Genomic DNA, 16,508 nt, shown 5'->3' with positions numbered 1-16,508 from the left:
ATTTTGTACATTCATTCAGATGCAGTGAGGCAAATTCTTCTCCCTCCTTTGTGGTGACCTGTGGCCCAACAGGCAGTGGAGCCAGGACAGCTATGCAAATCCATTAGCTCAACATCATGATGGAATAGGGGTCACACATAGAAACCTCTGATAGAGTTTGTGACAGTTTGGGGAATCTGTCTGTACAAATTATGAATTCTGGTCCATATTATGAGGTTGTTACTATGAAACACCTGAATGACAGGTTGGCTGATGAGGCTGAAAAAAGGTACTTCCTCCAACTTTTCTGCAGGGAGGAGGAAGTGGAACAAGTGGAAGATCCAACAGAACAAAGGGACAAAGCAAGAGTTTTTAAAAGGACTCTTAAGGGGAAGGCTTTGGAGAGAGACATGGGAAGTTTGGGCAGGAGATGTGAAGAGGTAGGCATGCTTTCGAACAGGAGGACTAGATTTCGCTGCAGAACCAATGAAACTCAGAAAACACAAGCTGACCTAGGGAGAGAGGCTCCATGGTTCAGAAGTCAAGACATGAGCTTCAGCAAAAGGATCCTGGACACCCCAGAGGATGTTCTAGAGTGCTGAGGAAACTAAGGCAGGGAAATGTGTGTAAGGGTTATAATTTTTGTATTGAGTTGTGTGTGTTTCTCATTAGATTAGGTCAAGAGCATGGGGTCTCAGCTCGCGGGGGAGAGTGCTAGACAAAGAATTTGCACTTCGAGTGTGCCTGGATTTTGTTTACACTCCAGAGGCTTAAAGAACATGGGGATTCAGTGTGTGAATCCCCTCACAGCAGTCTGGGAGTGCCCAAGTTCAATTAGATCTTTAACGCAGTTATGCAACACATGTTAAGGGGATGGGGGGGACTTCTCTAGGTTAACAGAACCATGAGCAATAAACAGCTTGGCTTTTTCAAGAACCAGACCAACTCTATTGAAATTTTCAAATATGACTTCACAAGAGACTACTGTGAAACCATGCTTTGCTAAAACAAGACATTACAGTTACTGCATTCCCTTGCCTGCTAATTTTGTAATTCTCTTTTTTAAAAAAACATTCCAATTGGTGTAGATATGAGCATTGGCACATGGACTGAAAACTATGTGTCATTTTACCATTACCTTTTTTTTTTTTTTTTTTTGGTCCTGAGAGAGCTCAGGGAGGAGGCATCTAATGAGATAACATAGGAAGTAGTAGTAGTATTTCCATTAATTAAATGTAGAAGAAGCACACAATATATTAAATCATCCGGTGATAGTAAAATGAGGTGATGCAAGGGCAAGTGATGACAGAGAAAAACAAAGTAGTTGGTTGAAGTTACAAATATGGACTGGAAATAATTACTGGTGGACAGAAATCAGTGATACCACTCTCATGTGAGTAACTGCTCACCAGTGCAAGTAAGGGATTCACAATTTGACTGTGTCTGAGACAAAGCCAAGCTAACGCATAGGGCTGAAATCATCAACCTAAATGTTTAAAATGAAAGGAAGAAACTTGACCATCAGTAATAATATCAAAGAAACATAGGAGTGACAGGAGTCAGCATATTAGATATGAGATGTGATCATATGCTCATTGAAGTCATTTGCCAAACTCTCTTGGGAGCAGAATCAGACCCATGCACTTGAAATGTGATATGGCAGCAAAATAGCTAATGCTATTTTAGGCTGTACACGCAAAGGCAGCACGTCATGGAGAAGGAAGGTATTAGTCCCTTCTCCACGTGACTGGTGACACTGCACCCAGAATACTAAGGTTATTTGGGGGCACCTCAATACTAGAAAGATGTGGACAAGCTGGAAGGTATTCAAAGAAATGTTACAAAAATCAGTGTGTCATTCTACTGTGACAACTGACTGTAAAAACAGCTGTTTATGCCGCATATCTTCATATATTCAGTCATATCTGCTTATTTTAGTGACTTTACTTCTTTTCACTAGTGTCAGTCCTGCAGAATCAGCACATCATGGAGAGCATGCATTAGCTCTTCTGTTTGATACAAAACCATTTTTAGAACAGAATACTATTATGCTGCTTTAGTTAATATTGGTTAAAACTTTTTGATGTTTTTATTCAGATTTTACAAAATATGATCAAGAGTTACTGTTCAGAGAAATTTTAAAAGGAATAAATGACCAGAGGTTCTAATAACTGCACTGTGCCCACAAGAAGCCCAAATGAAAATAAATATTTTTAAAAGGATTTCTATTATATTTGCAAAGCCTAAAACTTTATTTATCTTGTCAATTGTCCCATATCAAGGTGTCTGCCTGTGGGGGAGCAGCTCACAGGCTAAGTGAGCCTTTAAAAATCAGTGGCACTCATGAAGATTACAGCATGTGTAAGTTATTCGGCCAGGAAAAATTAAGCCTGTCCTACCCCAGCAGCCATATCTCATTGGAATATGATCTTGTCAAATATAAACTAAGTACAGTCAGTCCTGGTTAGTAAAGGGATACTTAGGAAAACAAAGTGCCTTCAGGAAGCAGTGTTGGTGATTCAAGACGTTCCATTTTTTCCTCTGAGACAATGAACTAATGTCCCAGCGTGGTGTTGTAGAGAAATGTACTACTCACAGTGCCATCTTTCATTAGGGGATGACCAGATGTCCAGATTTTATAGGGACAGTCCCAATATTTGGGGCTTTTTTTTTAGATAGGCGCCTATTACCCCCCACCTTCTGTCCTGATTTTTCACACTTTCTATCTGGTAACCCTATCTTTCATATCAGATCCAAATCCAGGCACAGTATTTCCAAATGGAGCTCCATAGATGTAGGGGCCTATCATTGCAGGATTAGACCCTAATTTACAGTGCAGATACTCACATGAGTTCAAAATGTGCTGTTTACACAAACCTTCCTCCTGCTCTCCTTTAGACATTTGCTAGGATAGTCAGTCATAGAGGGTATGTCTGCATTCCAATTATAAACCTGTGGCTGGCCCATGCCAGCTGACTTGGACTAAGAGACTGTTTAATTGCAACATAGACTGGAGCCTGGGCTCTAGGAACCTGCAAAATGGGTGGGTCCCCAAGGTCAGGCTCCATCCCGAGCCTGAATGTCTACACTGCAGTTAAGCAGCCCCTTAGCCTAAGCCCTGTGAGCCCGAGTCAGCTGGCATGGTCCAGCTGCGGGTGTCTAATTGCAGTGTAGACATACCCAAAAAGAACATAGAAGAGGCACAAACACTCTTGTCACTTAAGTGTTTATTGATAGCCATTTAAGAGATTCATTATTCTACTATTTACACCATCAGATCAAGTCCCTTAATACATATTGTCCATCTTGTAAATATGTACTTGGAAATTTTTTGAAAATTTTGCTTTTAAGGTTTATTTTGAATAATGAGAAATTAGGGTCTTTTTTTACTAATTTGAAAACAGTTACAGATATTACATGCAAAAATCCTGCCTAAATACTGTATTAAATTAAGTGAATGATAGGGAGACTTGTGCTTAAGGTAGCTTTGCAGGAATTGACGGGAGGATTTGATGTTGCATTGAATGATTGAGAAATGCTACCTTTCAAAGTTTTTGCTGTTGGATACACTTGTTTACCATGCTGTTTGAGTTGCAAGTTCATGATGTTGCACACAACCTGGACCATTTTATGCAAGTTCACCTACATTTTTGACACCCTTATATTTTCTCTAGCAAGTCAGGTAATGCTTGGATGGAGTTTTAACCTTTGTTATACGTTCCTACAGTTTGTGAGTTAAGTATCACGTTATGTTCTGCTAACAAAGTCATTTCCGTTTTATAATGCATTTATCTCTGAAAGGCAGGAGGTTTAGAAGTGCAGCAGCCAATCTCCAATCCATGTCAACAGTTTATCCCCAGCGTGTCAACAGCAGAGCAGAATAAATGACAGACTTGGGAACTGACCTTGGCCAGGCCTGTACATGGCCTGTAACTAAGTGACTAAGCATTTTTGGAGTTTGGCTAGAAGCAGGTCAAATTGTGTGTTTGATTGTAAGATTGGAAGAGGCCCCATCTTGTTCACAGATGTCATGGGAGAGTTAAGCACCAGTAGAGGTTTTGAAAGAATTAGGCATTGTAGCAAAATTACTTGGAATTTGTTTGTAGTGCACTATGATATTGGTTCTGTAAAGAAATAAAGCAAGCATTTCAGAGTGCTAACGATGTACTATATTTTTTAAGCATAATGAATACATGGGTTTTTGCACATGGGGTACATAGTGACTAAAGGCCTGCAGCAGTTAAAAATTAAAGTAGCCTCTCTTACTTTATGAGAGAGGGAGAGGTGAATTTGAAACTGCTTTAGCGCCAAATGGGGATTTTGGGATGCCACCTTTTAAAGTTTGCCCTCCGACATATTTGTGCATCATGACATTTACATCACACCATGACGACATGGCATTGTTGGATTATAGCACAATCTGCCATGGCACATCATCATGTTACGTCATACTGACCTCAGAAGATATTTTGGCTCACCTCTGAATTTGCATGCCCTGTCCAGTCACAACAATTCCACATACAACAATCAGATCTGGAGGATACCCTAAAGAATGTTCAAAGGCCAGAGCAGAACTATTGGAAGGCACTGACATCACTATTGCCTCCGATGTGAAGCGGGGAGGAAGAGTAATGATAGAAGAAGCAGCACAATTAGCCAGAGACTTTGGCCTGGTCTACACTAAGGGGGAGGGGGTCGAACTAGGGTACGCAAGTTCAGCTACGCGAATAGCATAGCTGAACTCGAAGTACCCTAGTTCGACTGACTTACCCGTCCAGACGCGGTGGGGTCGAACTCTGCGACTCCAAGGTCGACTCCGCCACTGCCGTTCGCGGTGGTGGAGTTCCGGAGTCGACCGGAGCGCGCGGGGAGTTCGAACTATCGCGTCTTGATTAGACGCGATAGTTCGAACTCCGAGAAGTCGAACTCACCGCGTCGACCCGGACGGTGAGTATAGACCTACCCTTTGAATCCCAAATCTAGGGGGAAAGTAGTTTCAGCTTGGAGAATTTGTGTGCTGTGGAGAGAGCGTTGTGGAAGAGCACCAGGGCATAATGGGTTTGCTCAGGCAATAAACGCAGGTGCTGCAGAGCATTACTGACCTACATCCCCAGAGATCCAGGATTCAGCAGCCTTTCCAATCATTGGAGAACTCCGTGGTCGGTGCTCCCTAGGCCCTCCTGTGGACAGCCATCTCTGCCTTGCTGCGGTCTGTCCGCTTCTTTGACTCAGCCCCATACACATTTCATAAAAGCATCAGACAACATTACTGTGGCTGACTGTTAAAGGTTCTTTTAAGGCCTCCCTCACCCACACAGCTCCACAGTTGGCTCTTCTAATAGCCTTGGGTTTTGGCTGTTGAAATTCAGCAGACAGCCTGACCACTTCACCCCTTCACTGTGGCAGTAGCTTTTCCCCCTTCACCTCACAGATATTATGCAGTACACAATATGCAGCTATAATCAGGGGCATGTTTGCCTTGCTGAGTTCCAGTCTACTGAGTGAACAGCACTGGCATCTCTTTAATGTATCAAAAGTACATTCAACTGTCATTCTATACCTGCTGAGCCAGTAGTTGAAACTTTCTTTGGTGCTGGGCAGGTGGCCACTGTAAACCTTCATGAGCCATGGGAGCAAGGGGTAGGCTGGGCCCCTCAGAATAGCTATTGCTATTTCAGTATCACCAGTGGTAATCTGGCGGTCGGGAAAGAATGTCCCTGCTTAACCATGGAAAAGTATCCCTTTCTGCTGATGTACTCGGTGGCAAAGTGGACTGGCGCCGGCATAGTGATATGGGTGCATCTACCAACCCACAGCAATTCAGGAACCCCAGTGTTGTAAATCCATCCATACGTCCTTTACATTACCCAGAGTCACAGTCCTATGTAGCAGGAGATGCTTAACTGCCTTACGCACAAGGATGACAATGGCCCCCATTGTGGATTTTCCAACTCTAAGCTGATTGACCACTACAGATAGCAGTCCGGTGTTGCAAGCTTCGCATGGTTGCCACTTGCTTCTCACTGACAATGCAGCTGTCATTTTCGTGTCCCTATGCTGGAGGTCTGGGTGAGCTTACCACACAGATCCAGAAATGTGATCTTTTGCATCCAAAAGTTCTGCAGTCACTACTCGTCATTCCAAATGTACGTTATGCTGCAATTACACCAATTGGTGCTCATTTTTTGAGACCAGAAGCAGAAATCCACTGTGTGGAGCTGCTCCCTGAACAGCAGCAACAACCTGGCATTTTTTTCCCATCATCAGCCCGTTTCTGCACTTTAACATCTCCATGTCTTCCTCTTTACAATCCCAGTTATAATAGTACTTGCTCAGGTTCTGCAAATACCAGAGAATTGTGCATTCTGTATTAGCAACATTCATGAGAATTGTGCTGAGCTGTTCAGAGTCCATGCTTCTGCCAAAGAGATGACAGAGACTGAAAAGCAGCATGCAGGACCCAGGGAGTTTTGCAATCAGCATGAAAGTTGTGAGCTGTGGAAAACATTATGGAATGGAGAAAGTGGCATGGTAGGAATTTGACCCCAGCTCCCAGAAATCCCTGGGTGAATCATTGGTATTTCACAAAGCATGGCAAAAATGTCCCACAAGGCATTGTATCAGATGGTAGCACAGGACAAACTCAGATACCTACCCGTGGTGCACCATATTTTACATGGATGCAAGCACTTGTGAGTACATGCAGCACCAAATCACGCACCCACATATGCATGAACCCAAGCAATATACAGAGGTCATCGGCTGTACACCGAAGTAACTTAAATTGACCAAACTTTGTAGCATAGACATGGCTTTTTGTCTTTTAATTTGCCTATCTGGGCAAACCTATTGACCCTGAGACATCTCAATGCTAGAGCTAGCAAGTAGGAAAAATATATTATTGCCAGGGAGGCAAGGACCATTTTAAAATCCAATCCAGAGAAGTAAAGCTTAATGACTTCCTGGGCACACTGCTGACTGGCACTTAAAAATCCTGGGTATACTAACTAACCAGCCAGAGGCTGAAAATGCAAATCAGCTTCTGACCTCAGGTTCCTTGTAAACAGCACTGAATGCTGTGTCATCAACTATCCTTTTCCTTTCAAATCCCAGCTGAAATTGTATTCTAAACCTTTGCCTAGACCATGCATTTCTCCCTCCTTCTGCTGCTATTCATTTTTAAACTACACAATTGTATGAACCATGTTCTCAGGTTCAGTTACTATGAAAGATGCTGTACAAGTGAAGTTGTACTGTTTCTGTAACCACTGATTTGACTGTGTTACTCAAAACTTGCCCAGAGCTTGTACAAACTTAGTCTGACTGTTTATATCATACGAACAAGATGGAACATGCTACTGAGTAAGTCGTGTTATTTTGTCATTTTTTTGTACAACTGAGTTCACTGAAAGGTGCTAGATCTACAGTGTTCCCCTTCAAAACGCCTCAGATATGACCAGGAATGGGAAACCATCTTTAGGAGCTAGAAGAATACTTTAGTGCTAGATCCTGCAAGGTGTTTACTACTTGAAGGAGATCAGCACCTTGAAGGATTGAGTCTGCAATTCCATTCAGTCCTTGGTCACTGTACAGATACTGCCAGCAAATCTCACCAAACATAAATAAATCCACAACCATAGTAAGTGGTTATGTAGACAAAACTGTCCACTCACCCCAGCAATTCATTTTACATATGCCTCTAAACAGCCATCCATTGACATGTGCCGCCTAGCAGTGGAAAAGCTCTTTTTTCGTGTAATTTAACCTTTAGAAATATTAAAATAAAACAGGAGGTTCCAAAGACTTTAATTATAGCTCTTCCTCCCTCCACATACATCCACAATGAAGTAATAATAAAAAAATCCCGTCTTTCTAAAGTTTACTGAATACAGTTATTTTCACCCTAGTGCTGACTCACTGAAATACTTAGTTTAAGAGACTGATGAAGGATTATTTTTATTTCCTTCCCCCACAGTTATCATCCTGACTTCTGAGAATTGCTTACCTATAAAGGTCCTACCCTGCAAGTCTCTAACATGAAAAAGTCTTGCTGAAGTCTATGAGCATTCTCCATGATGGGGACCTGCAGGATAGGGACCCTCTAATAATACATCTTTGAGTTCAGGTTGAAGTCAGACTTCAGTTATAAATATTCAGTAGCATATAAAATAATTCTCACTGACAGCACAGATATTGTTGGCAGCTGTAGTGTTATAGAAAAACATTGATCTCCTCACAGGATAACGAAGTCACAGGATTTTCACTAACGTATTCCTCATACAGTGAACAGCAATCAATAGTTGTCATACACTATTCAAAAAAGATCATTCCGTTTTTTAAACAACTAGAGCTCCAGCTTTCGCTACAACCAGTGTGCTCTTGCTTTGCTCCAGCGTACAACACAGTAAAGACTTGTGTATTTACCTGATAATTATTTAGTATTTCTGTCTTCCAGACCAGAATGAATGTAGTAATTACTTTTTAATTCACTAAATGTAACTCTCAATTCATCCACAGTGGTATAACATATCAATGTATCTATGTTTTGTTTCTGAGGGCCAAGCTGGAGAATGGGCTTTTAGTTATTCAGACATTGGACTGGGATTCAAGAGATGCAAGTTCAATTCCTGTTCTGCCCAAGACACTCTTTGTGACCTTGGGCTATCACTTAGCCCATGATATAGCAAAGCTCTTGAGCACATACACAGTTCCGTTGACAACTGACTATTGAGTTCAGTGGGACTATTCAGTTCAGCATGTGTTTAAGTACTTTGCTAAACTGGGGCCATGCTCTCTCTGTGCCTCAGTTCCTCATCTGTAAAATGGGGATTTGATATTTCTTTTTGCTGCCTTTTTTCTGTCTTATATAGGATTGTAAGCTCTTCAGTCTCTCTCTTACTATGGATACGGCCACTGCTTAGCACAGTGGGGCACCAGTCTTGGCTGTGCACTTTAAGCATGGATGTAATACAAATCTTAGCAATAAATTCTTCACTTAGGCACTGCACTGACTTCAGCAAGCAATGAATCTAACTAACAATGTCATCATTACACAGTTTGGGGTGTGGATTGGAACCAAGTTGCGTGGACATCTCAGGGCAGAATTTAGCCTTAATTCAATATAACTACACTTATTATCATTAAAGTGAACAGAAATGTCATTCATTACCTAGGAATTAAATCTACTGGGTCCAAAAGCAACTATCATTATTATTAGTTAATCAGTTGTATAGAAATAAAATAAGTTAGGGGATGTTACATAATTACACACTCCAGTTTAAAAAATAGGAATAGGTGTATGCTTGATAATTACCACTGAAATACTCTGAAATCGAATTATGTACTATCATCATGTACTGTACTTTGAATGACATAAGATTCTGTATAGAGAGTTTCCATCTTTTCTTTGTCTACAAAACCCTGCTTATATAAAATTGCACCATTTTAATTCTTCCATGCTAGGTATCTCCAGGTTTTAAAGTGGTGCCTTTTTTCTAGAAAATTATTTGTACAGTGCTTTTCTGTACAAGACCTTTAAATATTTTTTAAATTTAATATAAGTCTATACAGAAGGAAAGACTGAACAATGTTTACTGTATATACAGGTGTGTTTTGTTTGTCATGCTTTAGATTCCCTTCTCTACTGAAGAGCAAACACAGTTCAAAACTAGTCTCTAGAGTAAGCAGTACATGGATCTTTATATTTTAGTCACCATTATTCCAATTAGTCTCTTAGGTAATGCCAGGTGACTCTCAAACCAGCATTTCTGCATACAGCATGTAATGATAATACCACTTTGTAGTTTTGTAGACCTCCCGCCCAAACCACTTAAGGATAAAATATTAAGGATTGTGGCTGGGCCTGCGTAGGAATGTAAGTAGAGAAAAAGGACACAAGGAGCCTATCTTGTGCAGGGAGCCAGCCACGTTAGGAGTAGAGCGTTCGTTAGCGCTGTTGGTATGGCTAGCCTCCAGAAGGGGAGCTAAAGGGGGTGGGCTAAGAGCAGAGCCCCAGACCCACTTCCTTCAACACCAGCAAGTAGAGTTGGTCTAATGGGGAGGATGCATGTTTCACCCTTCAAAAAGTTGGTAGAGCTTCTTCTACAGCATGTTCTTACTTACAGGCCTAATAGGCATCTGACTTAGTCATCTGGACTCCAAATGCTGCATGACCCAGCTCAACTGTCACTGTTTGGCCTGGGCTCTCAGTGTTTTGCATACTGGGATACCCACCTCTCCATTTAATCATAGAGAAAAACCCTCTTCTCATATTCACTAGACTGAGAACCCAAGATCCCTAGCCCTAATGAGTTAAGCTTCAGGCAGTAACTCCTAAGAGGGAGCACATTCATAGACATAGTTAAGAGTGCCCAGTTGGAAAGATTTTACTGGTGCTAACAGGATTTCCCATTTTAAAACAGGGAATAGCTCCAGAACAAGGGAGATATTTTCAAGCAGGTGAGTCAGTTGCGCCCACTAAATTATCCCTTTTGACAGGCGGGCAAACTGAGGCAAAGAAAAGTTGTGACTTACCCAAGGTCACACAGGAATAGAAGTAAAACTCCCAAGAGATTAGGATGGAGTGTATTCATTCTTTAAGAGCAACTGAACGTGTACTATTACACTAGCAGAATAGGTAATTTAAAATAATATATTGTCATGTAAACCATCAAACTGTTACCTGGTTTATGTGTTAGCATGCACAGCTGAACCAGAAGATGAACTTGTTCACAGTGAAGACACTGTATCACAATAAACACTGCTTTTTTCCAGTTGAGACACAAAGGCAGAGACTTGATTAGGCCAGGATTTTTCTATCATAAAAAATGAGTCATTTGTACTAATTACGTTTCGTGAAGAGAGAAATTGCCTTTAGAGCTGGCAAAAAATATATATATTTTTTTTCATTATCTCTCTTCAGATATAGAAATAAATATAACAAAATACAACACATGCTCATTAAATTACACACTAATGAGGCTGGGAGATTCACTGCAAGATACTGAATTTTGGATATTTAGTGATAAGGGTTCAGATCATGCCTGTGAAGCACAAAAGCCCTGAACTGAGGAGACATGCTGCCCCTGGGAAATAGCATGAGGAATCATGCTTCAGGGAAACTAAATTCATCCCTATCCATCCTAATGCAGACGGGAAGGCTACATAACTCTATGGGGTGCACCCTGCCCCGCCCCCAGCTTTAGCCCCTCTTCCAGGCTGATGAGGAGGCAGGAGCAGGGCCATGGCCTTGGCCCCATCTCCTCTGCCTCCTTGGGGTTCTCTGTATCCCAAGGGAGTAGGGATGGAGAAGTCCCTGTGCTCCCTGGAGTTCAGAGACTACAACTTTGCCAGGCCCCAACATGAGCTGTCCCTCCTTTTAAGCCCCTTACACTCTCCCAAAAATACTTCAAAGCTGAGTAAAAGACGAAGCAGAATGTTGCTCTTAGTGAACAAAGGCAATAAAGTAACCAAGCTCCTGCATTACAGACTGTGCTTTATTACTCTTTCAATTACATTTTAGCTTTAACTAGCTGTGAATAATGCATCATAGAATATTGCTAAATATTGCTAAATATAATACTGCCAACTCTTGTGATTTTTGTGATAGTTGGTGTTTCATTAAAGTCAGCTTCTGGAATCAAGCGATTATGTGACAATCTCAGCTTGTTGTTTGTTTGTTTTTTTAAAGTATATTTCTAGCTTTCCTGGTTGTGGAGAAAAGATTGGAAATGTGACTACAGTATGTCCTAAGAGGTAAAAAAGGAGACAAAGAAAACAATGAGCTTTTTAAAAAAAAAATCTCATTACTATTAAAACATTGTCATGATTTTTGAACCCTTGAAGACAATACTGTAAATGTAATGAAGTATATTTTGTACAAATAATGACAAACTAATAATAAGACCTTACTACAGATCAGTATTAAAACTTTAAGAGGGAGAGAGACCATCAATTTGTATTTGTGTGTTAGGAAGTCTGTACTTCACTGAGTTTCTGTTGCACAGGGACACAGCCTTTTAGTGGCAAACTAATTCCCAGATCTCAGCAGCAACAAGTTACAATATTCTTTACCAGATGCTATTATTGTAAAGGATTAGAAAGCACCACTAAACTCAGATAAGGGGGCTGGGGTGTGTGTAAGAGGAGCTGGGTGAAATTGCTGAGTAAGAGCCCAGGTTTACTCTGCAGTGAAGACGTACCCAACGACAGAGACAATACAATCCCTCACACAAATACCCACTCATAATCAAACCAGAAAACTGATAAAAGATTCAAGCTCAGTCTCCTATAAGTTATTAAGGCATAAGAAGAGAGATTGCCTCCTAAGTATTTAACAACCAAAATAACAATCAGGTATCATGGTGATGAGGGCCATGTATGGTAGATAGACAAAAATGAGTAATTAGAGAAAAAATGGCAGATGTATGCATGAGACAAATAAAAACTTAGCCACTTGGGGATGAGATTCAGAAAGGTATTTAGGCACTTAACTCCCATTGATTTCAATGGTCTCATTTGGGCCTGGTCTACACTGGGGGGGGGTTCGAACTAAGGTACGCAAGTTCAGCTACGCGAATAGCGTAGCTGAACTCGAAGTACCTTAGTTCGAAGTACTTACCCGTCCTGATGGCGCGGGATCGAAGTCCTCGACTCCCCCGTCGACTCCGCCACCGCCATTCGCGGTGGTGGAGTTCCGGAGTCGACGGTAACGCGTTTGGAGTTCGATATATCGCGTCTAGATGAGACGCGATATTTCGAACTCCGAGAAGTCGATCGCTACCCGCCGACCCGGGCGGGTAGTATGGACGTACCCTTGGAGACATTTTCTATGTCCCTTTGCAAGGTTGAAGGCAAAGTGATCAAACCAATAGTGAAAAGCCCAAACTACTGCCAAACAGAGAGGAAAAGGTGCAGCAACTTTAATTAGCAAATGCATTATAATATAAAGTCCAGAAATGAGTGAGTTTTTATTTTCCCTCTTAATTTCAGCTTCGTCCCAGATCCATACCCACAGCGTGGCAGATTTGGCACCTGGCCCTATTCTTGTTTTAATGAGATAAGATTTTGTTATACTGTTTTTCAGGCCCTGATTATATCAAACAAAGATTTCAAGAAAGCGTGGAGGTAAAAGAAAACCCTGAAGAAAAGGTTCAAGAAAAAACACCTTCCCCCAAAGAGTCTCCTCATTTTTATCGAAAAGGCACCACACCTCCTAGGACACCTGAAGTAAGCCCAAAGCACAGTTCTCCTCTTCCATCTGAGCCTTCCCCTACTAAACAATTGAAAAGACAAAACTCCAGCTCAAAGGTCAGACTCACTCAAGAAAAAAAGAGTTTAGCTAGTGAGACTGTAACAGCCGTGGTCAACAAGCCTCTATATTCAAAAGTACCCATGAAGGAGGAGATAGTGGTGAAACATCAGCCAAAGTTTTCAGCCCACCACAATCCCATCAGCGCAGAGAATGGGGAACTGCATGGTCATTACCATGGCTACTACGTAAAAATGAATCCAACACTGCTTCCACATGAGCTCAGGGAGGAGGATGAAGATGTCAACCCATCACCTTCAGCACTCACACGGATACCAACTCCACAGAAGCCAAGTCCTGCCAGATCTGTGACTAATCCAGATGCCAAAGAAAGCAAATCTGATACAAAAGTAAAGAAACCTGAACTTGCTGCACCAAAGAATTCCGCTAATAATGAGTCCCATTCTTCAGCAGAAAAAGAAGTGGAAATCCATTCGGTAAGTACTATTGGCAGCCCCTTCCCCGTCACTGCTCCTCTGCCTGCTACATCTCAACTTTGCAGTCTATGTCCAGGCAAAACTCGCTGACTTCCATAGCAGTTTCATCTAGTGTATGGACTGCTGGATAACACCCAATGGGAGTAAGGAACTGAGGTTCTTTACCTCACTGTTGCCTTTCTTAAAAATATGGAAGGGACAGATTGTATCCGGAATATTGACAGTGGCAGTTCTTAGAATAAATTCTTGTGTATTGATGTAACAGCAAGATCCTTACACACACAAATGTTTTGGTGTTTTTTCATGTGTTCACCTCAAACCAATATGTTTTCCTTATTGGATATTTTGGCAGTGGTGGTTACACTGCTAGGCTGATGCCAGAATCTAACAATTTCTAGATGTATACCCAAAAAATTATGCAGTACCTTCCAAAAATCCAATGTTATGAGTGTAACAAACATTTTTCCCCATTAATTGTTAAAGTGCCAGTGGGATTTACTGAAGACTGTCATTGAAAGGTTTATAGCTTCCATGTAGCTTTGCTGTAAACCTGCATATAAACATTATCAGCACAGGGATTATTATTTGTTTGCCCTGAGAAAGGTAATTTCCAAATGCAGAGGGCTGCTGCTGAATAGTTAACAATGAATTACTGGGCAACCAATAAAAAAATTATATGTAGTATCACATCAGGCACATGTGTGTTTTTATAATTTCAGCTTCAGAATCAACCTAACAGATCAACTTCATCACCCAGGTAACTCCCTTGAGCTAAGGGTTACCCTGTAAATTGATATGAATGTTTGGGACTAAATCTATGTCAGTATATCAAACAGGCCTTAAATACCCAGTGATGTGATACGACTTTAATAAAGTCCTGATTACAGATTCTTATTAAATATCAGCTACAAAGGTTATATTTCAGCCTCTTGGGGGTACGTCTACACTGCAAAGAAAAACCCGCAGCTGGCCCATGCCAGCCAACTCAGGCTTATGGGGCTCAGGCTGCGGGGCTGTTTCTTTGTTGTGTAGACTTCTGAGCTCAGGCTGGAGCCTGGGCTCTGGGACCCTTCCACTCCATGGGATCCCAGAGCCTGGGCTCCAGCCCGAGCCCAGAGATCTACACAGCAATGAAACAGTCCCGCAGCCCAAGCCCCATAATTTAGAGTCGGCTAACGCAGCCAGCCACAGGTGTCTAGTTGCTGTGTAGATGTACTTTTAGTTCCATCATCGTCATCATTATGTTTCTATTACGCCTCTGGTGTTTAGGGCAGTGACAGAGCTCCTCCACTCCTGTCTGTTTCTGGCAAGTCTTTCAGTGGTTCCCCAGCTGTGCCCCAGGTTTTTCAGCTTGGTAAATACAGCAAATACAAAAATTTCATTTATACATATATATATGTAAAAGACCTGATTCAAAGTCAGTGAGAGATCTTACAGTCCATTAAACAATCTAAGGGCTAGTCTACACTTACCAGCCGGGTCGACGCGGTGAGTTCGACTTCTCGGAGTTCGAACTATCGCGTCTAATCTGGACACGATAGTTCGAACTCCGGAAGCGCCGCAGTCGACTCCGGTACTCCACCACTGCAAAAGGCGGTGGCGGAGTCGACCTTGGAGCCGCGGACTTCGATTCCGCGGCGTTTGGACGGGTGAGTAGTTCGAACTAGGGTACTTCGAATTCAGCTACGCTATTCACGTAGCTGAATTTGCGTACCCTAGTTCGACCCCGCTTCTTAGTGTGGACCAGTCCTAAGCAGTTGCTTTATTTCCTAGGAAAATAAACTCCCAAAACAAGTACCTTAAAGTTTTATAATGTTCAGCTCTTATACTGCCATGGAAAATTTAGTTTTCCTCTTTATTTTTTTAACAGAAATTCTAGTTGGATTAATTTCATAAAAATGAAAGTGAAGACTGAAATTGTGTTTTTAGACCATTGTGCCTAGATATTCCATTACTAGATGTGAAAGGTCGAATTGTCAATAATAATGCCAAAAAAGAAAAAACATTCAATAAACATTTGTTTTGTATTTGAAAAAAGCCAGATAATTAAGGCTGTCAATTAATCGCAGTTAACTCAAAAAAAAATAATTGCAATTTAAAAAAGTAATCGCGATTAATCAGACTGTTAAACAATAGAATACCAATTGAAATGTATTAAATATTTCTGGATGTTTTTCTACATTTTCAAATATATCCATTTCAGTTACAACATAGAATACAAAGTGTACAGTGCTCACATCATATTATCTTAGATTGCAAATATTTGCACTATAAACATGATAAACAAAAGAAACAGTATTTTTAAATTCACTTTGTACAAGTACTAGTACAAGTGCAATCTCTTTATCATGAAAGTGCAATTTACAAATGTAGCTTTTTTACATAATTGCACTCAAAAACAAAACAATGTAAAACTTTAGAGCCTACAAGTCCACTTAGTCCTACTTCTTGTTCAGCCAATCGCTAAGAGAAACAAGTTTGTTTACATTTACGAGAGATAATGCTGCACACTTCTTAATTACAATGTCACCTGATGTTTGCATAGCATTGTTGTAGCCAGCATCGCAAGTTATTTATATGCCAGATGAACTAAAGATTCATATGCCTCTTCATGCTTCGGCCATCGTTCCTGAGGACATGCTTCCATGCTGATGATGCTTGTTAAAAAAAATGCGTTAATTAAATTTGTGACTGAACTCTTTGAGGGAGAATTGTATGTCCCCTGCTCTGTTTTACCCACATTCTGCCATATATTTCATGTTATAGCAGTCTCAGATGATGAC

The 16,508-nt window shown here is 41.2% G+C and overlaps 1 protein-coding gene across 9 annotated transcripts in view; it reads left to right on the top strand.

Annotated features, from left to right (window-relative positions):
- JPH1 (junctophilin 1) overlaps positions 1–16,508 on the top strand; it is a 120,340-nt gene that overhangs the window by 85,073 nt on the left and 18,759 nt on the right. For 2 of the 9 annotated variants that reach the window (XM_039524028.1, XM_039524024.1), the window contains exon 4: positions 3,781–4,021. The exons of 1 other annotated variant lie outside the window; for it this stretch is intronic. In XM_039524028.1, the coding sequence (XP_039379962.1) occupies positions 3,781–3,867 (87 nt within the window). In that variant the 3' untranslated portion in view covers positions 3,868–4,021. Of the gene's footprint in view, positions 1–3,780; positions 4,022–13,063; positions 14,391–14,444; positions 14,483–16,508 lie in introns of those variants that run through there. 6 more of the 9 variants (XM_039524022.1, XM_039524020.1, XM_039524027.1 and 3 more) reach the window with 6 other exon arrangements.

The sequence above is a fragment of the Mauremys reevesii genome, linkage group 2 (genome assembly GCF_016161935.1).
Source record: "Mauremys reevesii isolate NIE-2019 linkage group 2, ASM1616193v1, whole genome shotgun sequence".
Taxonomy (NCBI): domain Eukaryota; kingdom Metazoa; phylum Chordata; order Testudines; family Geoemydidae; genus Mauremys; species Mauremys reevesii.
The sequence above is the reverse complement of the archived record's forward strand: the minus strand, read 5'-3'. Positions and strand labels throughout refer to the sequence as shown.